This window comes from Lissotriton helveticus, chromosome 12 (assembly GCF_964261635.1).
Source record: "Lissotriton helveticus chromosome 12, aLisHel1.1, whole genome shotgun sequence".
NCBI lineage: Eukaryota > Metazoa > Chordata > Amphibia > Caudata > Salamandridae > Lissotriton > Lissotriton helveticus.
Window position 1 is genome coordinate 87,339,466 of NC_136073.1, and position 26,557 is coordinate 87,366,022.

The 26,557-nt window shown below is 47.4% G+C and overlaps 1 protein-coding gene across 1 annotated transcript in view; it reads right to left on the reverse strand.

The window, feature by feature from the left end:
• LOC144798758 (extracellular calcium-sensing receptor-like) overlaps nucleotides 1-26,557 on the reverse strand; it is a 92,679-nt gene that overhangs the window by 33,119 nt on the left and 33,003 nt on the right. Inside the window, exons 2-3 of the mRNA XM_078669778.1 lie at nucleotides 15,054-15,869; nucleotides 8,202-8,429 (exon numbers count right to left, since the gene is read on the reverse strand). Coding sequence (XP_078525904.1) covers nucleotides 8,202-8,429; nucleotides 15,054-15,869 — 1,044 coding nt within the window. The remainder of the gene's footprint in view (nucleotides 1-8,201; nucleotides 8,430-15,053; nucleotides 15,870-26,557) is intronic.

Below are 26,557 nucleotides of genomic sequence, written 5' to 3' on the forward strand. Positions count from 1 at the left end.
GGGTTACCGACATGAGCGTGCCAATGCTACCTGCTCCTGAAGTTCACATTTTTCACCGCATGACTTGAACCGGCTGGTCCTCACATTTCCACATAATAGTGTAACGACCATTGCGGGAATAATGTGGTTGACATATGCGACCATTGTTAATAACTTGTAAGAATTTGTTGATGTGCACATATCTGGTGTCAATCATGCGGTTTATGAGGGCAGGAGTTTACCAGTACTGTTGTTCGCTGATATTGAATTGCTTTCATTCTTGGGTTTTTCTTTTCGGATTGGCTGCTGCACTAGCAGGTACTTTACCTCTTGGTACCTATAAATAGGTTATCACACCACTATGCCATCACATTTTTAGTGCAGAGTTACTATTTTTCTAGGTCCTGAGGAATTGCTGCTAGATCATCCTGACTTAACTGGCAAGAAACATGTCGAACACACGAGACTGAGTGCAACACCCTGCAGCATCAGCGCAGTGAGTCGCCAACTCCATTTTTAATCAGGGGGAAGGCAGGACTATTAAAGTCTAATTTACCTGACTCCTCCATTTCCCTGTTTTAAATTGCACTTTTGCACTCCTACACTTCCAAGGCCCCTTACACCCACTGCACCATACGGCAAGGATTAAAAGAGCTCCGTAAAAGAACCCCTGCTTATGGTGCCCGTCGGGTATTGGAGCGCCGACCCGACGAGGAGCATGCCCGATGATGAAGCGGGTGTGTGTGAGCCCTCATTCCGAAAGGAAGGACTTCCCAGTCCCTCCCCTTTCTCAGTAATACTACCAGTGTGTAGTTAGGGACCTTTTGAGTCTCCTCTCCTTTTCCCTCATCCCTCTTATACAAGGAACTGCATACCCTTTCTCATTATGTTTAGCCTCAGCATGTATGCTGGACCTCTCTAATAGCCCACAGTCCCCCTCTTTTGTTTGACTCTTAAAAAGGTTCGCATTTTCTTGTCCTAACCAATTGTTTCCTACAGCCTCATCCTGTGTCACATGACTGGGAGTTATTGGCAGTTTGACTTTGTTTTTCCTCCCAGACAGCCACAAGATAGAGAGCATAGGTGTACCTGCAATGGCCATCAACTGACAAGATGGGGTGATAGAGCTGGGCACAGCCCCACTTGCGACTGAATAGGCTTTGTCTTCCCTTCACACAATGGACTGCATACCTTCTGTAGTTAGGCTCGATTCAAGACACGGGAGGAAGGAAACCTGAACACTTTAAAGGGAATTCTCCAGAAACTTCCTCCACTTCAAAGATGGCATCATGTACAAATATTGAACCACAGACCCCAACTTGTCAGTATACTCCTGGAACTGTGGGAGGTTCTGCCAGGAAGAAGTACTGCTGTGCTACTAAAAGGACTGCTACTCTGCTGGACTGTTGCTCTGCTGGATTGATGCCCTGTTGCTCATCTGGCTGAGTGAGAAGGACTGGGTCTGCATCTTGAATCCAGGACCACCAGAGTAACTCCAAGGGCTAGAAGACTAGCCTTCCGATCAGAGCCTCAGGGACAGAACAGGCTTCAACAACCTGGAACCAAGCACCTGGAATCTGCCAGCTGTGAGTCCTGCACTCCCAAGTGGTGCCACCCTAGTCCTGTACCCTTTAAAGTGGGCCTGAAGGGGCATTGAAAGCCCATCTGCGATCCCAGCAGAGTTGACCCATCTCCTCTGTGTGATGCACATTCCCAGCAGAACTGATGCATCGCCTCTGCTGCATGACACCTTGCTGATGCAGGACTTCACACAACAGCCCGCAGCCCAACAGAACTGCTGCTGCATGGCACATTTCAATGCAAGGGCCTCACATTGCCTATCGCAGCTCGCTGGGACTGTCACTGCACTACGCATTTCCATGCAAGAACCTGGTTTCACCTCTGTTGCATGACGCATCCTTGAGGCGGGGCTCCACATCACTTCGCAACCAGAACTTGAGGTACTGTGATTTGCAGACCTAGCTGGGTCCCTGTGGCTTTCCTGTGCTCCATTGCAGTCTGCCTGAACGTGTGACTCTCTCCCGGTCCGGCACTACCAGATAACCACAGTTGGCATTTTGTGCTTTTTGCCACTACTTTCACTTAAATCTTTAAAATTGCATATCTCCGGTTCTAATGTTTGGTTTTTATTTGTTTTGGTCGAAATTATTTATTACATTTTACTTTATTTTCTAAATTGGTGTGGGATTTTTCTTTGGTTATGTTTTTATTTTAATACTGTTTGAAGTGCTGCATACATTCCTTGCTCATTGCCTCTAAGTTAAGCCTGACTGATTTTGTGCCAAGCTACCAGAGCACACATACATTTGGGGCTGCTCTGCTTGTGGCTTTAACCTGTCATTGACTGTGGTTGCTGCTTGATTTGAGTTTGGCCTCTTTTAACTAATAACTTAATTTTTATACCTCTCCACTGAAAATTTGTAAAAAATAGGATTGAATGTAACACTTACTGTCTTGGATACAAAACCCTTCTGGCACACCATAGTTCTGATGCCCTCTACTTCTCTCTGACCTTCTGACCCTGCTCGCAAGCAGGTCTCTCCCCATGCTTCTGCACGGCTCTGCTTGCATTGTTTTTGCCTAATCTTGTATTTTTCCCCTGTGCCTAACTTGCTTGCTTTCTTTCCCAGACTTGTTTTAATTCCTCTATGCCTGTACTTGCTTTCTTGCCCAGACTTGTTTTTATTCCTCTGTGCCTGTACTTGCTTTCTTCCCAAACTTGTTTTTTTTCCTCTGTGCCTGTACTTGTTTTCTTGCCTGAACTTGTTTTACCTTCCTGTGCCCAGTTCTCCCGCGGCCCCGCCCATTTTTACCGCCACTGCATCCCTGCGGCCCCGCCCCCCTGCAATCCGATTTGCCGCCCCGCTCCCGCCTCCCAGCTCCTCCACCCTCCCACATCCCCTCATATGGAGGCTGCGCAGCGGCCACGCAGTGGACGCGCGTAGCAGGCACGCCTAAGGCAAGCCCGTCTGCGCCCGACCGCGCCTGGACTGCGCCCAGCACCAGGACCCCTGGACCCCGCGAATGCCACGACGCCTGACACCGCTACGATGCCAGAACCCTCCATGCACTCAACACCAGACGATCACACACCTGCTTCCTGGCCGCCCCGAAGCGCACCCACGGAGCTTTCACCTGCCGGAGCTGCAGCTTCACAAGCATCCGCTCCACCATGCTGCCGACCAGGAAAGAACCCAACCACCTTATATGCATCCTTCTCAACAACCTCTTCACCCGCAAACACGCCGTTGAACTCTGGGACCTACTCAACTGAACCTCCCCAGATGTCGCCTTCCTAACGGAGACCTGGCTGCACCCCGCCTCGGCACCCGACATAACCATAGCAGTCTACAAGATCACCCACAGGGACCGCACCGACGGAGCAGGAGGAGGAATCGCCATCGTCCACAGGAACACTCTAAGAGTCTCGACCAACACCGATGACACCCTCAGCACCGTCGAACACCTGCACTTCCAGATCCACATCGACCCCAACACCAACCTAAGAGGAACCCTCATCTAGAGACCACCCGGTCCTCGACCACAGTTCAGCGACTCCATCGCTGACTTTGTCAGCACACACACCCTCGCCTCCTCGGACTACATCCTCCTCGGGGACCTGAACTTCCACCTCAAGAACAACAACGACACCAACTCCACCACCCTGATCGACAACCTAGCCAACCTCTGACTCAGACAACTTGTCACAACATCCACCCACTCCACTGGTTACATGCTTGACCCCATCTTCTCTGCAAGCCCCCACGTCTCCTTCAACCACACCACCGAACTCCACTTGACTAACCATTGCTGCATCTACTTCACCTTCAAGAAACCAACCATGCACCATGGCACCCAACAGATGCCTCGCCGCTGCTGGAGCAAAGTCACTGAAGACCAGCTAACCACCACACTCGACCAGAGCCCAGGCGCTGACCCCACCAACCCCGACACCGCCGCCCACAACCTCAGACAGTGGATCAACAACTGCACCAACACCCTCGCCCTGATCAAGAAACCCTCCAACAGTCACACCAACAAGAAAGCCAGCTGGTTCACTGAAGACCTCAGGGCCTCCAAGCAAACCTGCTGAAAGCTGGAGAAGATCTGGCTCCATGAACGAACACCAGACAGCCCTGCAGCCCACAAGAATGCCACCTGCAAACAACATAATAATAATAATAAAAGGGGTCTTATCGTGCGCAAACTTAGCCCAATGGGCATCAAGGCGCCTAATTCCAAAGTCAGCTCATAGCAGTCACCCTGCGATTCAGCCTGTGTAAGCCCTTGAAAAGCACCACGTTTTTAAGGCCTTTCTAAACAGCGCTAGAGAGGGTAGAGTCTTGATCTCCATAGGCAGGATGTTCCAGAGCTGGGGGGCAGTGACAGAAAAGGCCCTAGCTCCCCATCTGGTAAGCTTAAAGCGAGGGACAACAAGCTGAAATAGTCCTGAAGAACGAAGACACCTTGTGGGATGGTAGCGAGTAAGCAGAGAACTGATAGCACCTTTAGGTCCATCCTCGAGAGCTCTATAGGTCAGACACAGAATTTTAAAATAAATTCTGTGCTGAATAGGCAGCCAATGTAAGTCTCTCCTCGCAGTAGTAGCAGAAGAAGTCCTAGAAAGGTCTAGGACAAAGCGTGCAGCAGCATTCTGCACGATTTGCAGCCGATGTATAAGGCCCTTGTTGGACTCCATGTAGAGAGAGTTGCAATAATCTAACCTGGAACCAACAAGGGCGACTGCAATCTGCTTACGTGCTTGAAGAGACAGATAGCTGCGAATTCTATTGAGCGTCCTGATCACGCCCCAACAGGTTGAAACAGTCCGATTCACCTGAAGAGACATCGAGAGTGAAGTATCAAACACCACACCCAGATTTCTGGCAGATTGAGAGGGGATGGGGCAGGTGCCAAGAGAGGGAGGCCACCACTCACTCGACCAGACATCTTGGTCCTTCCCAAAGACCAAGACCTCAGTCTTGTCGCCATTTAGCTTCAGGGAGTTGATAACCATCCAGTCTGCAACATGTTGCATACAGGACCTGAAGCTAGAGGCAGATGTTATGACAGAGGACTGAGTGAGTGACATCATAATCTGGGTGTCATCGGCGTATGATACCACCTCCATCCCCTGTGATCTTACAAGCCTAGCAAGGGGGGCCACGTAGATGTTGAACAGGGTCGGACTTAGTGCCGACCCCTGTGGCACCCCACATTGCAAAGACTTCGCTGGGGAGAGGTGGTTACCAAGCATCACTCTCTGTTCCCTATCAAGGAGAAAGGAGTCGAGGAGGCTCAGGGCCGAACCAGTGACACCTGCCTCCCTAAGCCTAGATGTTAAAATGGCAGGAGACAAGGTGTCAAATGCGGCCGTCAGGTCCAATAGCACTAGAACAGTAGTTTGTCCAGCATCAACTTTGCGTCGGATGTTATCGACTACAAAGGTGAGAGCAGATTCTGTGCTGTGATGTTTTCGGAATCCATGTTGGGTGGTGTCTAGATACTCAGAAGCCTCAAGAAAAGAAGATAGATGGCGATTCAAATGTGCTTCCAGAATTTTCGCAGGTGCGGGGAGCAGGGAAATGGGTCTAAAGTTTTTCAGGAGGCCAGGGTCGAGTGAAGGCTTCTTGAGGAGCGGCTTCACAATGGCCTTCTTCCATACCAATGAAAAAGAGCCTTGGGCAATCGCCTTATTCATCACCTCAAGCAAGGAGGGAAGGAGACTGCTCCTACACTCTTTTAGCTTTTTAAGAGGCAATGGGACCAAAGGAGAGGAGGATTTCATCTTATCAAGAAGAAGATTCAATCCTTCCAGAGATAGAGATGGAAAGTCTGAGAGAAGGCTAGAAGGAGCTATGTCCAATGACTCAAGAGAGCTTATGCCTGAGGGGATATTTTCGCCCAAAGAGAGATGTTGTACTTCTAAAGAAGTATGAATGTCAGAAATTTTTTTGTGAAAACATCACCTCATCAGATCCGCCAAAAGGGCCTCCTTCAAAGACAGCCTAGTCAACAACGCACACAACAGCAAAGAGCTCTTCAACATTGTGAAGGAACTCTCCAACCCCAGCTCTAACACCAATGACGTCCCACCCTCGCAAGACATGTGAGACTCGCTGGCCACCTTCATCCACGACAGCTTCAACACCACGACCGCCCTTACAACCACTGAGACCTCTGCCCCCACGACCACCATCCGCACCAACCGCCTGCTCTCAAGGAGCAACATCAACGATGACGACACCATCAAGATCATTAGCACCATCCACTCCGAATCTCTGTCAGACCCATGCCCACACCACCTCTTCAACAAAGCCAGCACAGCCATCGCACTCCATCTCCAGAAAGTCATCAACACCTCCTTTGAGAAAGCAACCTTCGCAGAGAGTTGGAAGCATGCCGAGATCAACGCCTTACTCAAGAAACCCAAGGCGGACCCCAAGGACCTCAAGAACTTCCGGCCCATCTCCCTGCTCTCTTTCCCCGCAAATGTCATCGAGAAGACCGTCAGCAAACAACTGAGGCGCTACCTCGAGGAGAACAACATCCTGGACCCTTCGAGTCTGGGTTCCGCAGCAACCACAGCACTGAGACTGCCTTCATCGCCGCCACCGATGACATCAAGTCCCTGCTGGACAACAGAGAAATGGCGGCCCTCATCCTCCTGGACTTGTCAGCCACCTTCGACACGGTCTGCCACCACATACTACGAACACGCCTCAACAACAACGGGATCCAAGAGAAGGCCCTAGACTGGACCACCTCCTTCCTCTCCGGCAGAACACAGAGCGTCCGCCTTCCCCCCTTCCACTCCAAAGCCACCGAGATCATATGCGGCATACCCCAGGGCTCATCCCTCAGCCCAACTCTGTTTAACATCTACATGGCACCACTCACCCATATCGCCCGTCGGCACAAACTCAACATCATCTCCTATGCCGATGACACCAAGCTGATCCTTTCCCTCACCAAGGACCCCCACATCGCCCAAAAAAACCTTCACGAAGGAATGAAGGCCGTCGCTGAATGGATGAGGAACAGCCGACTGAAGCTGAACTCGGAGAAGATGAAGGTCCTCATCCTCGGATCCACCCCTTTGGCCTGGGCCAACTCCTGGTGGCCGACCGCACTGGGAACCGCCCCAACACCCACCGACCACGCCCGCAACCTAGGGTCATCCTTGACTCCACCCTCTCCATGACTAAACAGGTCAACGCCGTCTCCTCCTTCTGCTTCAACACCCTCCGCATGCTCCACAGGATCTACAAGTGGATCCCCACTGAAACGAGAAGAACGGTCACCCAGGCCCTTGTCAGCAGCAGGTTGGACTGCGGAAATGCCCTCTACGCAGGAGCCTCGGCCAAACTCCTGAGACAGCTCCAACGCATCCAGAACACCTCTGCACGCCTGATCCTCGACATCCCTTGCCGCAGCCACATCACACCTCATCTGAGAGACCTGCACTGGCGCCCATTCAACAAGATTATAACCTTCAAGCTCCTCCCCCACGCACACAACGCACTCCATAATACCGGACCAACGTACCTCAACAGACGACTCAGCTTCTACACCCCCACCCACCAGCTCCGCTCCGCCGACCTCGCCCTCACCACAGTCCCCCGCTTCCGAAGAGCGACCTCCGGTGGCAGATCGTACTCCCACCTTGCCGCCAAGACCTGGAACACCCTCCTCATCCGCCTACGGCAGATACAAGACCTGCTGACCTTCAGAAAACTCCTCAAGACCAGTCTTTTCGAGCAGTAGCAGCATTCCCCACCCAAGCGCCTTGAGATCCTCACGGGTGAGTAGTGCGCTTTACAAATGATATGATTGATTGATTGATTCTCCAATATCAGCACCCTGTCCCCATATCTCCCTTTTCCAAATGAAATAGAACTGGTTTAAAGCCAGACCATATATTTCAAATAAATATCCATTTTGTTATCTGTACCTCTTCAAGGTACAATTTCGCATGTACCATAAATCCCTAAAGATCCCTCTCTCCTGAAAGCATAGATTTATGAATAAGAACTTCCTTCTGCCTGTCATCCCCTTTCTTCCCTCCCATGGCCCCCTTGCTCCACTGATGCTCTAAGACAATCATTTAGTTGCATCAGTGCTTTAAACGAGCTATAACTATAATATATATAAACACAACAAAAGTATGAAATTGTTTCTCATATCTGGCATATCCTTACCTTTAGGTCCCCTGCATTCCACTGGATAGCGCTGGAGTTGATGATGAGGGGCTGACCATTGGGGGCACTGGAGTCATATGTACCAACCTTCACAGGTGTGATGATGCCTTTGAGGCTCCTTTGCCAGTTTACAATATCGTACCGTGCAGGAGGGTTTCCATGCTCATCAAAGAACTTCCCTCTGCCAAACCTTTCTGGAAACTGTACGTTGTTAATGTAGTGAAGAAGCTGTAAATGAAACAAATATGGTCAAATTTGACCATGCTTCTTTTTTTGTCATGCCTGGCCAAAATTTGGGGTTAATTTTTCAAGAAGACCTGACATCTTTTATGATTGTGTGTTTGTGTCAGGATTAAGTACCACGGTGTAGAATGCTTTTCTTTGGTCTCAAAGCCCCTCCCTGGACCCATGTATTTCCCTTCAGCAAAAGTCATGTGCTTTGAACCACAATGAAGTGTCTTAATTAAAACTCTACTGTCCTGAACCTACAGAGATTAGACCTAGCTTGGAGTGATGTTCCAGGACTAGCTGTTTTTACTAAAATATTTTGCACCTTGGTATTTTATGGTATGTTTCTGCCAATTGGGCCTGATTTAGAGTTAGGTGGACTGGACGTACATCACAAAGGTGTCTGTCATTGTGTCTTCACGGTGTTACATTCCAGTCAATTCTTTGTGTTGTGCTGAAGTGTCAATCTTCCAAAAACCAAATACTAAGTTTGCATGGATTTGTAGAAATCCTGCCTCATCATTAATCATGAGGAAGTATTCCTTCTGCAAAACATTTCATCCAGGAGCAAAAGAAGAGACTGAGGCTTGAAACTGACAGTAACTCTCTGGATCTAAATTAATGTTAGCAAAATGGCGTTGCTGCGACCTCTAGCTTTTATGTGTAGCAGTTGCAGTGCCAAAGATGAGTGGCACATGGCTCAGGGAATATCTGATTGGAAATTGCAGTGCTTTGTACTGCTGTTTGCGCCCCTTGTTGCCCACAGCTCCCATCCACAATAGATATTGTGCCTCCCAAATAGTTTTAAATAGTGTGTAGAGGGGTAGTGAATTATATAGGCAATCAATAATTGTGCAATGCACTGCAATCGAGTAATTTGTCACAACACTTTGATACACGTTCTTGTCAATCACAAAGGACGGAAGAATGCTGCCCTGTCATCAACTTTTTCATTCCATTCACAATGAACTGCACTGTTGACAATGTGGGGCACAAAGTAATTTGCAGCTTGAAATGTTACTTGGTTACATTATCATTTAAACTTTTACCCTCAGAAATGTGTCTATGTACAAGATATTGTGAATAACTATCTTTCGGCTCACTCCTTCCCACTACTGGCTCAACGCATTAGGACCTAATTTTGGTGAGAGCAAACAAACATGTCTGCTGTTCTACACCTGCTTCTGGAAGCCTTCCTTGTGAAAGTAAAGAAGCACTCTCCAGTGCAGATTTAAATGAATGGATTTTCAAATGTAATGCTTTGAACTCAACATCATTTGTTTCTTAGGACAGTCGAGCACTATCTATTGTGAGATTTCAGGGGAGCCCGGTAACCAGCATGCATGGTGCTCTGCAACATGAAGCTGGTCTACTAAACCTCCTTGGCTCTCTACCAAGAGGTGAATAAGCAAAGAAAGATATCATGTATTGAGGACTTAGCCTCATTCAACTTCAGACTGTGAAGGAGGTGACCTATTGCAAGGCCTACTTGGCAGCTGGAGTATGTCTGGTAGAGCAGAGGGATCCAATGGCACATTCTGATTGAAGGGAATGATCAGACCAGAGAGAGAGGTAGAGAGAACTAACAAAATAGCACATTTGCTTAAATTTTCATTTCACAATGTAATTCTGTCTGTTGCAATTATGACACTGTAAATGGTGATACATTCATAATTGTTTACACGTCGATATTTTCTCTACCATGCACCAGCTCCTCATCAATGTAGTGAATAAAAACATACAGCTTGATTAAAGGTTTGTTGGCAACTTACTTGTTCAAGTGACTGATGCCCCGTCTGACTTCTTTCAAGTGCATTATACCAAACGCCACTGGATTTATGTGGCGGGGGAGAACCAAATTATCTGCACGGTTAACTAAATTATGCAGCAAGAAAAGCCACATAATGCTGCACAAGGTGCACATTGTTTGGTAGCACTACTTCACTATTTTGTCACTTTTATACATGATAGCACCTGTCTGGCCTAAACTTTCACTTGATTACTATCAGCAATAAGCACTAAAGGCCATATGTAGGTAGCCAAATACTGGTCGGTAACAGCCGAAATTCGGTAAATTAGCCGTTACCGACCGGTATTTAGGCATTTGAGATGTAGGAGGCCAAAAATTAGGATTTGGTAATTATGAATAGGTAAATACCGATTCATCATTACCGAATTCTAAATTACCGAATCAGTAAATAAGAAACGGTAAAAACTAGAAAAGAGATGTAGCTAAATTCTGTAATACCGAATTTCATGAAATTCGGTATTTAAGAGTCGGTAATTAACACTGACTGGAAGCAGGTGGTAATCAGCCACATTGTATATAAGCAATCCCAAAATGCAACAGTGTGATCACTATGGCGGCTTTATATGTGATTGAAAGGCGGCTACGTCTACAGGCAGCAGGAGTCAGGATCTGGAGACGGGAGGAGCGCATTTACAGACAGCGCATCACACTCTTCCAACAGACTGAGGCTGGGATCCATGAAAGGTACAGGCTACACCCCCACACCATCCTGGACTTGATAAGGGACCTGCACCCACTCCTGGAGCACCCAACACCAAAGGCGCACGCCATACCACCACATGTGCAGGTGCTCTGTAGCCTACATCTGCTCACATCTGGTCAGACTGATTTGCATATGGCCATGTCTGAACTGGGGTGGCAGAGTGGGCTAAAGAACGGTGATGGATTAAACCCAGATCAGTTGACTGGGGGTGAGTGCTTGTATTGTCAACGCTCCGTCCATCACCACCTTTGGTTTTGCTTTGTTCGCCATAAGAGGGCAGGGTATGCTCAGACGTGAGTCCCTTGCTCACTTTGCCACTGGATTCAAGCAAGCCGGGCTGAAGACGGCTGTAATGCCAGAAACCAGTCCTCGGAAGCTTGTTTCCGGTCCAGGGAAGGCATGGCTTGGCAGTTCGGGCTGGACTGTTCCCATGAGGCACAGGGTCAGACTGATTTGCATATGGCCATGTCTGAACTGGGGTGGCAGAGTGGGCTAAAGAACGGTGATGGATTAAACCCAGATAAGTTGACTGGGGGTGAGTGCTTGTATTGTCAACGCTCCGTCCATCACCACCTTTGGTTTCGATATGGAAACCATGTCGGAAAGTGTATTTGGGGGCCCCCAGCAGGCCCCCCTTGTGTCCACAGCCTCAGGTTCGGGGCCGAGGAGGCACCTATGGGGCCCCCTTGTTAATCCCTGAACACTGTGGCAGGCACCTTGAGGTGCCTGCCATGGAGTTCAGGGATTAACACAACCTCCATTTCCGTATGGGAGCACGTACTACGGACAGTTTATGGCCGTAACACATGCTCCCATAGGGAAATATCAGAATGCGACCGAACAGTGTTCAATCACATCGAAATCAGGCGGTCAGGACCCTCGACCGGAGCTAGGTCAGTCCCGTTACGAGACAGTGTTGGGCGGAAGCAATTCCATTTGACATCGTAATTGGCTCCAAAGTGTAATTATACTGGATATAAATCAAGAAATGCATCTGTGTGTCAATTTTTGGAATGCAGATTAATTTAAACAAAAGCATCCTGAACAACAGCTGCCCATTTTCTTGTGTTCCTGCGTGTTCACAGTACATCTTAACACCAAATTCCCTCTTATTGTACCATTTTGACCACAAACATTGGCAAATTATGCAAACTGGCAAAATGACAAAGCTACAAAATGTTTGCGTAATAAGCATTATGTGAAATTCTTGAAATTATATGAATTATGCCACCATTGTTGAAATTTTGATCAGGCCTAAATATTTCTCACAATCCACCCATCACTTGATTTATCTAAAGGATCACAAGCAGCACGGTTCAAGCAGGTCTGTTTCGTAAAGAGTGTTGCATAGGCAGAGAGAGATGCAGCTTATACTTTTAGATTCTGGTAGTTGGCCAGCACACTAGTGATAATCAGTGCCATAAAAATCTGGCCAACTAGCAGAAGCAGAATTTCCATCCTCACAGTTGTTCCTTGCCCTCTTCCTAGAATGCAATGTGGCCGGGTCCCAGCCTATACTCTGTCAGGGCGCGTAATCTTCCAGGAGCCTTGTCTGGTGGGAAAACGGTAGATTACCCCCATTTGACCTAGACTGTGGTTGGTGTGGACAGCACCCACCATCTCCTTTACATTTTAAAAGTGTTAGCAATCAGTAAAGGATAACCACACTGCTATTGCACTTCTATATATATGGACACTTTCTCCTGAACACTCATGTTCTAGTGCTTGCGGTTATTATTGCAAAATGAATGCACATAACATTCGAAAAATATTTCTGATCACAATTAACCATAAAGGGGCAGATTTACAAGCCTCTTGCAACACTTTTGAGCCTCGGTTGCATCACTTTTTGTGACGCAGTGGCAGCATTAACAATGTGCTCCTTTGCAGCTCATTTACAACATGACCCATCTAGAGAGATACGTCACATTGTAAAGCTTGGAGCAGGCGTAAGAAGTGATGCAGTGTATTAGGAATAGGCCTACCCATGCATTGCTGGAGTTGCGTTGTGCTTGTGACACAACTTCAGCAATGCATGACTTTTGAATCCGACAGATGTGTCAAAATTTCGGACGCATTTGTCAATACTTGCACCATGGTGTGGCGTATTGTAAATACAATGCATCCATGGTGGCACAAGAGTTTCGCATGTAGACACAGGGAAACTGATGCATCTATACAGATGTGTCCATTTCTTGTAAATAAGCCCCAAAATCTATAAATCCCAAACCTACAAAGGTTGTTTGTGAAAATACCAATACCAAAAAGATCAGATGGCATAACTATTGTGACCTAAATATTGCCTGCAAACCTTTTACTTAATTGCGTGTAGATATTGAATTACTAATTCCAATATGGTAATATTTGTTGATCTGACCTGATCTTTTTGCCAGCTTATGTCGAGGGCACACTATTCTGGCACTATACCCCTGTAAATGCTGCCATCATCCAGTGCCTGTGAAGTAGTGGTCACCAAGGGCCGATCTCTCTTTATTAAATGGTAGTGAGGCCAAAGGATGGACTCCTATCTCACAGCAAATCAAAGGGTGTTCCTGAGGAGCACAAAAATCTGCAGTTTGAGTGGCCCTTCAGGCTTAGGGCCTCAGCCGGTACGTTGCAAATATGGTCTAAAAACTACTGCTAGATTTGTGATGTTACATGTATTTTTGCTATCATTAAAATTCATCCAGTTCTATCCCTGCTTCATGTGACAGATTTACTTCATTTGTCATTTACTGCGACCAACTAGTTGAATTGCCACGTTCTTTAAATCAGATTATTTGCAGAAATTGATTTAGTAGACTTGCCTCAAAGCTCTTCCTTGGAACAACATTTATTTGCTATTTTTATGGATCTTTTTTGTGTTCAAATCATTTTTATTAGACAAGAATGAAAAGAAAAAGAAAACAAATGTGAATCAATAATACAAACAATCATGTCATTACATTGCTGAGGTCAAAGAAATAAAAGTAAATTAACACCAAGCTTGATCCAGAACCACACCTTCATGACGGATAGACGGACAGACGTGAGGATGGTATTGATGCTTGAGATGGCATTATACTACAGTAGATGCATTATAATCGGGTATGAGAACAAAATTACAGTTCCGCCATACAATGTCAGGATACAGCATAGTAGTGCAACTCAGTGTGGTTTTGCTTAACAGTTGGTGTTGAAATGTACAGTATGCAACCAACCGTCGTGCTCATGCATCTTTTTTCCATGATATAGCTTGTGAAACCATAATGGAGCTCAACAACTAAAGTTCAAGATCTTACTGGTAGTGTATGGTAATGTGCTGGACTATAATAGAGTAGCAGCGTACTATTGTGACTTGCCTCCGGGTGGCTACTTGCCTGGCGTTCTAAAGCGCCTGGGGAGTAATGGACATACTACGGCGGGTCAAAGGAGAAGGAAGATGCATCAAGAGTGGTCCAGAGTTTCTTGTTGGTAACTTGCCAAGGGCAAGAGTGAAGAGCAGGATTATCTATTCCTCTGATGCAAGACAGCCACTCCTTCCCAGCAGTGAAAGAGACCTCTGAAGCTGCCTTCCAGTGGCAGAGGACAACCTTGCACGCCAGGGTGAGTAGCAGGTCAAGGAGTTGGCGATCATGGTCTCTTAATAACATTGGATATTTTTATGGATCTTAATGGGATCCAACTGGAACACAAACCTAGCCTGGCACCAAGATAAAGGCGGCCCCAATTAGCAAATCAGATTGTTAAAAAGTGGCCATCCTTTGCAAATCGGGGCCTTTTTGGACATTTAAAGAGACTCTGTATGGGTGTTTTGCAAGGTAAGAGAGACATCATGCATTTGTGCTTGCTGCAGGAAAAGGTTGTGGTAATATTAGAGACCTCACCAGTAAAATCTAAACCACCAGACCATAAAAAAGGCCAAACAACGGGCAACCAGGACACACATTGACCTGTCAGACCAGCCCTTCGGTTACTGCTAGACTGCCCTGTAGGCCAGTCAGACCCTGATCTTAAAGGCGTTTCCTGATGCAGAAATAGTCAGCTATGTTAACATCCACCAAATGCAGTCATATATTTTCCACCGATGCATTTTTGTGGTGAAACTATCACAAGAAAACTTGACTCTTACCTGCCATGGCTGGTGGTCTGTGATGTCGGCACACGATCCGTGATAAAAGGGCCCTCCTCCAGACCTGCACGATCCCAGGTCTACTAAAGATAATGCAGTGGCATACACTGCAGTGTAAATATTGTATGGGAGTCCAAAACTGGTGACACCACTAAGTTTAGGAGGTTCTGACGCCTTTGATGCACCGCTCAGTGTGGAGCAGACTTCCTGCACGTTCTTTTGAATTTCCAGGTCCATCCTCTGACCATCAAAGACTTCTTCCAAGAACTTTTGAAAATGGCCATGGTCTGAAGAATTGGAGGTGCAGAAACTGGTGAGATACTCCTTGAAGCCCGGCATCTCTCTATTGTAGATATCGAAACCGATAGCGCCAATGAGAACTTCTGAGTATTTTTCATCAGAAAGTGTAGGGGATGTTGACCAACCCTCAGTGGCAAGACACAGCTTCCCAGTCACATTCTGCCTCACCATCTCATCCAGCACCAAAAAAGCCCTATTGGAGAAGATTACAATAACATTGGCTGTTGATTTTTTAATCACCTGAACAATGTGAAATGCATTCGAGTTAACCACACTGGTTATTGTTTCTGAAAAGGCAACACAAGCCCCAGCTTTAACAATCTCCTGATGTAGTAGACGTATTCCCAGTTGTCCATAGTCATCATCGTCAGCAAGCAGACCCACCCAGGTCCACCCAAAATGCATCAGCAGCTGTGCCAAGCCACGTGACTGGAAGTCGTCACTTGGGATGGTGCGGAAAAAGGAAGGGAACTGCTTCCGGTTGCTCAGGAGTGCACTTGATGCAGAGTAACTGATCTTTAAATAAAATACAAAAATTAATAATTACAAAAAAAAGCTTACCAATGAAAAATGTGAACTGTAATACTCGACCAATTTATTGGAGGGAGTGTAACTTGTAATATCTGAGTACATCTGCAATATAATATTGATCAAAGTAAAACATAACGAAACAAATGATGCTAATCTTCCATCATGACCCTGAAAATAGTAATGCTCCTTTGTTAAAGATGTTGACCCATTTGGAAGCTCACTTAAACCTGTGTTCATACATGAACTATATAACAGTAAGTTAAAGTCAACCATATATGATTCAGACTTATTTACATATTTTATTCTGATGGAGCATGCGTTTACATGCTCCACTTAACTTTTGGTGCATGCTGTAGCTTCAGTATGTGTTTGGGGTGGTACGCGCTATAGAAATACAAATACAGTTACAATTATTGTGTTCGTAGTGATGCCGGATTGAAATCGTGGATTCACAATCTATGGCAGGATTCTGAAGGACAGCAACGAATAAAGGGCCATATTATTAAGAAAGAGCGATACATTATCGCCGTTTTTATCGGCAGGAAACTGCCGCTAAAGTGTCGATAATAGGCTTGATAATATGCCCTTGTGAATTCCCATAGAAGCCCAGGTTCTGGTGTGAACCAGGGCTTCTATGGGATTTCACAAGGGCATATTATCAAGTCCATTATCGCCACTTTAGCGGCAGTTTCCTGCCCATAAAAGCGGCGATAATATATCGCCCTTTCTTGATAATATGGCCCAAAATCTCCCCAGAATTCGCCTATGTGAAACGGTCAAAGTATAGATAGACAAACTAGAATAAAATGCAATGCTCCACTAATAAAACAAAATGCTGCATAATACATTTAAAAAGTATTTACTTACACCAAACAGAAATATATAATGTATTTGAAAATGTTTTTCCTTATACATAAACCATATATATAAATATAAACATTTACATAGCAACAAATAACATTGAAGAATTAGAAAAATCCTCTCGGCCAATTATGTAACTCCACAGGTGAGACTCTGAACTTCATCTTAAACTTGTATAGTGCAGTGCTGATTGAGGGTCATCAAATAAATCATTGGGGTGTTTCAGAGGTACACATTGAGCACTTCACCTTCTTTAAGACATAAAATATAAACAATATTTCTGACATTTTTATCATTTACCTTGTAATAGCAGCATTCATTTAATTTAGAAACTCTAAAGACAGAAAAGACAGAGACATTCGTATTCTTATTGTAAAAATACACAATTTATATCTTTTTTCCAAATCAGTCATGATCTTAATTACACATAACAACACAAAGAACATAAAAGCTGCAAACTAAACAATCCACATTCTTTCTTGAAATGTAGAATATTTACACAAGCTAAAGCAATGTTAATCGTAATACACTCTGGGGTATATTCACAAGAGCGTGTGATAACTACCGCAAGAGTAGCGCAACACAACTTTCAACATCGCAACCCTTCATGGGAAAATAACCCCGCGTCAACGTGGAATTCACAACAAGGCGATAGCATGCGATAGACACCAGATAATGCGGCAAATATCGACATGAAAACCAACACCATGCCGCAAAAATGCGGTACGTGAACGCAAAAAATCTGTGATGATGCCAACCGCGGGACAAAAAGTAGCGAAAAACAGCCACAGGCCTGCTAGTCCCACGTGTCTGATGGGACAATGCACCATACAAACCACAGAAAAAATACACCAGAAACAAGCAAAAGTACGTAGCAACATGGAGACACCCTCACCCAGCGCAGAGGCCTACTCGAACCCCACAACCCCCATAAACCACCAGCAATGAATGATGGGGTTGGGGAAGGCCAAGGAGAAAAGAGAGTGGAAGACGGAGTGCAGACCGCAGGAAAACAAGACCATCATCACGGAGGTGTCAGAACACTACAAGCAACTGACCCACAAGCAGAGGAACCCAGCACCCCCCAAACAGTCACAATGTACACCGCCATACACTCTGCATGCAAACTAGCACAATGCACCAACATATATGCCAACACAGATGCAACACGCAACTCCCCATCACATTTCAAAGGGGCACACAACATCTGCAGCAGAGCACATAATACAACGCATCAGTGATACCGGAGAGGACCACCACACCGTCGACACCGAAGCCCCACAACAGCCCATGGATATCCCATCGCACCCCCCCCACCAGGACCCAGACAGCCAAGATACGCAGAGGAGAACACTGAGCCTGCTACAGACCACACAGCAGGAAGCACCCGCAGGCACAGCTGGCTCACAACACTTCACCCACCCACTCTTGGCACCCCAGTGGCATGTGTCAGCACGCCACAAGGAGGTGACTGAACAGGTGTGGGAGGGGACTGAACCCATGGAATGTGACCCAGGACACATCCGTAGGGGTCTATTACCCTACAGTGCCCACCCAAACCCCATAAAGGAGACCCACGCTGCCATAGAGACACATGCAGATGCCCATGCACAGCACAGAACCATGCCTAGGGGTGCGTAATTAGCAGTCACACACCCATGTTGACTGTGCGTGTGACGGCCCTGGCCACTCCCCTCACGAATGGAGTGAGTGACGACAAAGCTACAAGTCCAAGCCCCAACCCGCTGCCTCTGGTGACATGTCTGCATCCATGGTACACCGCACAATGTAAAGTCGTAGGGCCCAGGGACCACATGCATACTATAAGACCGACAGGGACACACACACAGATCATGTTGAACTTGCTACAGGCACATGCGCCCCGCCCCTTTATTGGTAGGGCCATACGTACAGTGACGCCTAGGCTGGATGTGTGTTGGGTGAGTGTAAGACATTACGCATGGAATGTCTGGTGTTGGCAACCATTTGGACATTGGACACTAGTGCAGCGCAAACAGAAAACACATGCAATACAGAGTCAAGTTATGAGCAACATGGGGTGATCCGGATAAAGTCCAGAGGAAAGCCAACATTCAAACAGAAGTGTCCGTGAGTCGCAGTGCACTTGGCTGTGGACACTAGAGATGAGCACGCTCATGAGCAGAAAAAGTCTCGGATTGTGTCCCTACAATATATATTCCTGATGCAGATGCAGTGAGGTGTGTCAGACCTGCATCATCTTCACCATCAACGTCTTAGGGCCCCCACACTATTTGAGGTGGCATACCTGCATAACCACTCCACAGCACAAAACACAATCAGCTACGGACAATGACCTGCGCTGCACTGAGTCACTGGCACCTGAAGTGCTGAGCAGGCTAACAGGCCAATGATGGCATCCACAACAGGCCTGAGCAACCACAAAGTCTGTCAGGGCTCCCACTTCAAATCTGGCAGATGGAGTTTGAAGGTGGTCCTTGCAGTGGTGGTGTTTGCCTCCTGCGGTGATGTGTTGTCTGAGCCGGTCTAGACTCGCTTTGGTGTGTGAGCCCTGGTGGGACACATTTGGGCCCGGAGGCTGCGTACAGCGCAAGGCCACAGAGTCATGGTGTTGATGAGCCCAAGGCCCACGCCTCAGGGGCCAGCCTATGTCTCCGGAGAAGGGGTCCCAGACTTGACCAGCACAGAGTTAGTGGCCCTGGATGCACTGTGGCCGGCACAGGCACCCAGCCACGGGACGTTGACTTGCGGTGCAGTCAGATGGGCCATGAGACCTGAGCGGGTAACCATCATTGTCCGAGGTGTATGTTTCATGGGACAGTGGAAGGTGTCCTCCTGGGCAAGATGCCAAATGGTTTAATTTTATCAGTAAGCAGCAAATGGAGGAGAGGTATGTGACAGCCCCTTGCCACCACTATTTCCCCATCAGCTACAATGGGATGAAAACTGCTCCCTAGTCCATAGGCGGACAGCACAGGCCATTCACCGAGTGTCGCCGGCATAGGTTGGTGGCCCCACCGGCATGCGTAGTTCAGGGTCAGTAGCACAACGTGTTTGGTCACCTCTGTGACCCAGCTTTCATCCGGACTGAGCCGCATCTTCCTTTTACTCCTCTCCGTGTGTCCACTGGTGTGGACTCAGCCATTCGTGATTCGTGACTAGGTGCTGGATGTGAGACCTACTGGTCCACAGGGTTGTCCTGGTCCCTCATCCATGGTTCGCCCGATGGCGTTGGACAGGGTTTGTGGCAGCACAGCTCGCCGAATGGCATTGGACAGGGTTTGTGGTAGAACGGCTCGCCGGACGGTGTTGGATAGGGTTTGTGGCAGGATGTGTCACAAGAAGCGCATATGGTATTATGCTTCACTGATCGAAGGGAGTCTCGAGCTTGGAGCTTACACTGACAAGTGGTGGGCCGTCCGTGACAAACGCCAGTGTCGGATGCTGATTTGTGTGTCCTGGCTGCATAGGGTCGGGCCTGACTGGTTTGTGGTCCAGCGGGCCAGGGTATGGCAGGCGTACGGGATCTCAGGCAACTCAGCTAACGAGGACGGTGTTGGCCTCATGGCGGGGTGGGAGGCGCCGCCCTGGGAGAGTCATTGGTTTTCCAGAAGAGGACAAAGCCCAGTGTTACGTGCTTTTTACTCACACCCCTATGCTGGCCTGGAGTACGCCGGCCCATCCCACTCTGCCCACGCTTACAGTTGGGGAGTAAGAGGCAACATTTCCACAAGGACCCGCACTGGCTGGGGTGACATGGTTGCGTCCACTGTCCACTACACTCCATTCAACAGAGGTGTATGTCGCCGTGGATATGGGTGTGTTCTGCATACTGCAGTTTGTTCAGTACTTTCTCTGCCACTCTTGGCATTGTGTACTTTCCCAATCATGGTGCATCCTTCACACCTATGGCTCATGATCACGGCTTGCCCAGGTTACTATTGTAAGTTGTTCTGTTGTATCTGGTGGGTGGGCATGTTGTTGTGCATATTGATTGTAATTTTGTGACGTGTGCATTGCCAGAGTTGTGGATTGCATGGTTGTGGAGTTGAGGTGAGTTGGGTGTTAATTGGGAAGTTGCCAAGAGGCTGTGCATTTCCCTTTGTGCCACCTTTGGTTTGCTGTTTGACTGTCGTAGGGTGATGGGATTATCCACACTGGCTGTGTATTTGGAGGCAACATTGGTGAAGGTCCCACGGTGTTCGGATGTTGCCTGCACATTGATGTGTGACATGTGCTTCCTGTTGCACTGATTGTGTGCTGTGTCACCAGGTGGCACAGGTGGGACATGTGTGCAGTTGATTGCCCCCTACACGTGTGTGCATCCAGCTATTGCGTATGGTCCTTGCTTGGTCTTCAGCAGTTCCTGCGCATTATTGTTGGCCATACGGGGACTGGGGTGCCAGGATTATTGTGATGTCCAGGACAGGCATGGGTGTCTTGGATGTGACTGGCTGTGAGACTCCGCCGACTCTGCCGGGTGCTGTTCAGGGTGTGCCAGGGGCCAACAGGTGGCGCAGAGCCAGCAGCTTGGTGTGGGATGTTGGTTGTCCGCTGTGTTCGTGCCGTAGGCCTGTTAGGCAATGATGGCCACGATGGATGTCCCTTTCAGGCTGTAGTGGACAGTGACATTGTCAGATGTTGTGCCTGTGAGGCAGGTGCATTTCCTGGGGGGCCGCTGTAATTGTCTGCGCTGCCTCTGTGGTGGTCCAGGGGGGTGTGCCGGGTGGGTGTTGTGGCCCTCTTGGGTGTCCGTGCTGCATGTTCAGTTGCTCCATGGAACTCTGTTGCCCTTCCGATGATGCCCTGGGCAGGGCTTCCTATTCTGGTGCAGGCTGTGGTACGACTTTACACCAGGTCAGAGCAGGTGTAAAATTCCTGCTGCTAACGTGCCTTATCGCCGATCTGTCTGGTCATTAGTGAATATTGAGGTGTGGTGTTGATGCGGCTTTTGTCACGGGAACGGCTACTCTGCATCTCATTAGCGATGGTTGCGGGGTACCTCTGTGGCAATGTTTTTTGCGGCTGCTATTGCGGGAAAGGTGGTGCTGTGGGCTGTTAGCACCTGCTTGTGAATGGTGGGGTACATTTATCACAACTTTGGCTGCGATAAAGTGCAGTTAATTCCATGTTAGCTCCTTGTGAATATGCCCCAACATGTGTAAGAAACAATTTATGGTCTTACAAACTTCCAAACAAGGGCTCTAATTTAACCAAATAAACTGTATTCTTGTCACAGAATATTCCAAATAAAATATGATGTTTAAGGTTTGACACTCACAATGAGGCAAAACCCAAAAGAATTTCATACTTTACACTAGATGTTGTTCCAAAGTCTCTAGGGGTATCCTTTATAGGATTCACTTACCCTGACCCACTGAGGGAGTTATTTGAAATATTCTATGTACAATTAGGATGTTGTTCCCTCTTTGCTTTATGTATTGTTTTAACAACATCTCTACCAGCGAAAATATCTCTTAGGTCCTCTCACCTTTTATTATCGTATAGAATTTGCATAATTTGGGGAATTTTATAATTTGCTTGTTCCTAAAAATTCCTGAAATTATGATACTATGCCACTTCATGCAATTATACGCTATTGGCAGTAAAGATTTACCCCATAGCAAATGATAGTCCTGGCCCAAGTTATAAATTAAGTCTGACTAAGTCTACTGCAGGTCAGATACAAGGACCAGGTTTGCCCAGGTAGACATTACCTTCTGACTCAGAAGTGTTTCTGGCAAAAAGTCCTCTTCATGGGGTTGTTGGTGGGTCAGGCTGCAGGCTGGATCTAAAGGAGGGCTCGGTGATTGTGGTCTGGTGCTGTGCAGGTCCTCTGTGGGAGTCTATGCTCTGACAGGAAACTTGGTATGTTCATCTACTGTGGGAAAGCTCCAAGCGGGTAAAGTTTAAAATCTGTGCTCAGGAAGGACTCATAGGCATTCAGATTCTGTTCGATGTTCAGTCTCGGTAAAGCTCCTCTATGTTCAGATTCAGACACTTATCTGTAAGTCAACATCTTTTCAGTAGGGGATGCCAATAAGTTGAATCTGTTTGGCTATTTGAAGTCAGAGGATGCAACATGGGCATCGGTCCGAGTCTCCACTGGTTCCCGGGAGTAAAAGCTCTGAAAATGTTTCTAAATGTTCAGTTTTACAGGTTTTAGTTTCAAAAATGAGTAATCCAATCTCAGCCAAGAGTCCAGGACCTTCTTCTGTAAGCCTGGGTGAAGTTTGTGAAGCTTTACTTTGCAGAACTCTGTGAAGTGCCAAAGAAACTCCACTGCACTCCGTGGAGTTCTACCAGCAGTAGAGTCTCTTAAGTTGTGCTGCTCGCACTGATTTTTAGCACAAGGAGTTTGTCCTGGGTTGTAAAATCAGTGCGATTGGCACTACATGTCGTATCAGAGGGTGCTGCTGCTTTATGCTCTCAAGTAGACATTCAACTCAAGCGACAGCTTCCTCAACACAAAAGGTAGATTTCGCAACATGAGCGGTTGTGACTTGCCGTGACCGCACGCAATGAGAAATCTTGCTAGGAAGTGGTCTAGCACGTTATTTTTTCTTGCAATCACTCGCCAACTTACCATTGGCGAGCCACTCGAGAAAAAAATATGCATCACTTCGGAGAGTTTTTCAGAACTCCGCATGCAGCACAGAGTTGGCAAGACTCTGCAAATTCGGCTGGCGAAGTGGAATACTTCGCCTAACCCTGCTCTTCTGTTTTTCACAGGTCCAGATGTGCTTTGAAGAAGGCATCCAGTGGTGCCATATTTATGCCTGGCACTAACGTGGGGATAGGTAGACTCCCTGACAAACAGGGAAAAGGTTGCCAGAGGCAACCTTACCTACTGTGACATCATTTTCAAATATTCTGCCCAAATTAATCCCACAGTGCATTGTTCTGCCGAAAAGCCAACCTGGCAACATCTTTCTTCCTCTGGGCATACCATACCTTGGTGTGTGACCAAAGAAATGAGAATCTCCCCTTGCAGACCAGTCCTGAAGCAAGCCCCCCCTCCCTCCACTGGGATTGATGCACTCCTCATTACATGGATGTTAGAATTGGAGGTCTCTTGTTGGCTGTGGTATATACCCTGTCCAAGTAGGGATCCTTCCTTCTATTCAGGATGGGTAAAGCACACACCTACGTTGGCCTGTGCTTACCCTCTGGCAGCTTGGCACAGAGCAGTCAGGCTAAACTACAGAGGCAATGTGTAAAGCATTAGTATATGATCAGCAGTAATAGTGAAAACATCATATATTGACACCACACCAGTTTAGAAAAATAAAGTGTCTTTACCTAAATCAAACATGACCAAAACTAATAAATTCAACAAACGCTATTCCAAATATCACTTGTAAAAGGTTTCTTGCACAAAAACAGCTCTCAGAGGACCATGGCTCTATCTGGGGCTTCATTGATGTTGTGACAGGCACAAATCCCAAGTACTGCGCCGACCAAAAGGTGTGCAGGCTGGCCACGGAGTTGCAGAAGAGGTAAGGCAATGGTTCCTTACTGTCACAGGGGAGGTGAGGCATTAGTTCCTTACTGCTATGCAGGGGAGTGAAGGCATTAATTACTTACTGTTGCAGGGGAGGTGAGGTGTTGGTTCCTTTCTGCGCTGTGACATCCCTTATGACATCACTAATGATATCTCAAATGACATAACTGATGACATCACTGATAACATCATCCACAAAATCGCTATCCCACCCGCTCCCACCCCCAGGACCTTTTATACACCCACTTCCACACAACCATTCACAAACTCATTCACAGACCTATACCAGTACATACGCACTCACTCATTGATTCAAAGAGCTACACACACATCCATTCACTAACCAATACAGTCACTCATAAACCCACTCACTCACTATGCAGTGGGACCCCCCCCCCTCAAGAGGCTTAGGGGGTCAGGGTGTTTCTACTCTACACCCTTTTCTTTGTTTGAAAAAAGGAGGGCCCCGAAATGTGTTTTCCACATGCTATGTCTATGGGGAGTTTCCGTTATTTGAACACCACTACTGCTCAAACCACTGAACGGAATTACACCAAATTTGGCAGAAAGCTAGATATTGGCCTACAAAGCGTACCTTTTTGTAAATCTGTTCAGTAGTTAGAAATATTTAAGTTTTAAAAAACTAGATATTGGGGAGCCTAAAATCCTACTGATACCTTACTGAAATTTGATTGGCTGCCAACACTTCAACCAGAAAGTGTTGGCAGCTACCTTGGGACTCATTAGAAATGATTACCACAAAAAATGTAAAACAAGAGAAAAGGGGGCAGGGTAGCAAAACCCTGACCTCCTAGGCCAACAGGGCCCCCCACCACCTGGGCCAAATAAAGCATTTTTTCAAAATAAATCAGTGGGATTCACGGATCTGGTTAAAATAAAAAAAAAACCTAAGCCAGGCTCCCATGCTTTTTTTATTATGTTCCCCCGGGTAGGCCAGGTCCCAGGGTCATTATGGAAAAAGGAGGTGGGCACAGGACCCACCTGGGTCTTCTTATGCCCCAAGACCCACCTAGCCATGGGGACTGCCATCTCCCCAGGGCTTTATTGTGAATTGATTCAGCGGGTCTGCATGTACACCCCGCAGCCCCGGAAGCCGCCACCTTCTGGTGATTAAATTAAAAAAATGCTGGGGAGGCCGCGCAGCTCCCCCACAGACCCAAGGGCCATCACCTCCCTAAGAAAAATTCAAAGATTTGCAGGGGCCGAGTGGCAGCCCTCCTGGAGCTTTAAATGGTCCTGGGATCATCAACCTAGGCCTGGGTGGTAAATTACGCTCCGCTTGCGGAATTTTGGCACTTCCGCATTCTGAGGAGAATGCAGAATTGCCAAAAATTATGCGATTTGCGGCATAACAGAATTTTTTCCTTGTTTGCGTTTTCAAAATGCGTGTTCGTGAGCGGGAACGACTTACCGGGATCCCTGCGTTCACCTACAAGTTTTCCTATCCGTTTGCGTCCAGCTGCATGATCCTGCGAAAGTGTGCGATTGCGAACACGTCATTCGGACGAGCCATCGGACATCCACGTACCACAAAAAGGAAACACGCATCGTGAGCGGGCGAGACAAGTGAAACAAAATGGCTGCGACTGCATGGGAAAGTTCTATATATATTGCGTACAGGCGGGACAGGCAATTCCGTGTGCTCGCGGAATTCTGCGAAGCTCGCAGAGATTTTTTACAGTTTCGCAGAACTTTGCTTAAAGCGAGAACGCAAATTCCACCCACCCCTACATCAGCCCTCCAGGGCCAACTCGAGCAATGTCCTGGGGCGCCCACCCTCAGGACATTGCTGTTTGCAATGACTTGGGGGGAACACCGTTCCCGCCAACCTAAAACAAACGCTGCTCTGCTTCTAAGCGTGAGCAGAAAATGCTCTTGCTTAAGAGAAGCTGAGGAGAATTGCTTTTACACACAGGGAGTTGCATGTTATCAGCTCCCAATATGTAAAAGCAATGCCAGCCCCTGCAGGAGGCATGGTGCTGCCACGGACAATGGGGCCTTGAGGCTCCTTCGTGGTTGCCAACCCTTAAAAAGGGGATGCCCTGGGTGGGACCAGAGCACCCACACTACAGGCTGGGCCCCTGGAAATCGGTTCCCCTAGGCCGAAAACAGCCCAGGCCAGAGGAGCCAGCAGCCCCTTTCCTTAAAAAAAGAAAAAAGGAAAAAAAAACCTCAGCAAGTAGCTGGAGGCTATTCTCCTTACCCCACCACTCTGCGAACGTGTGAGAAACAATCCTGCTGGAGCAAGATGGCGGTCAGCTGAGGCGACAGCAGCAGAGCGCAGCAC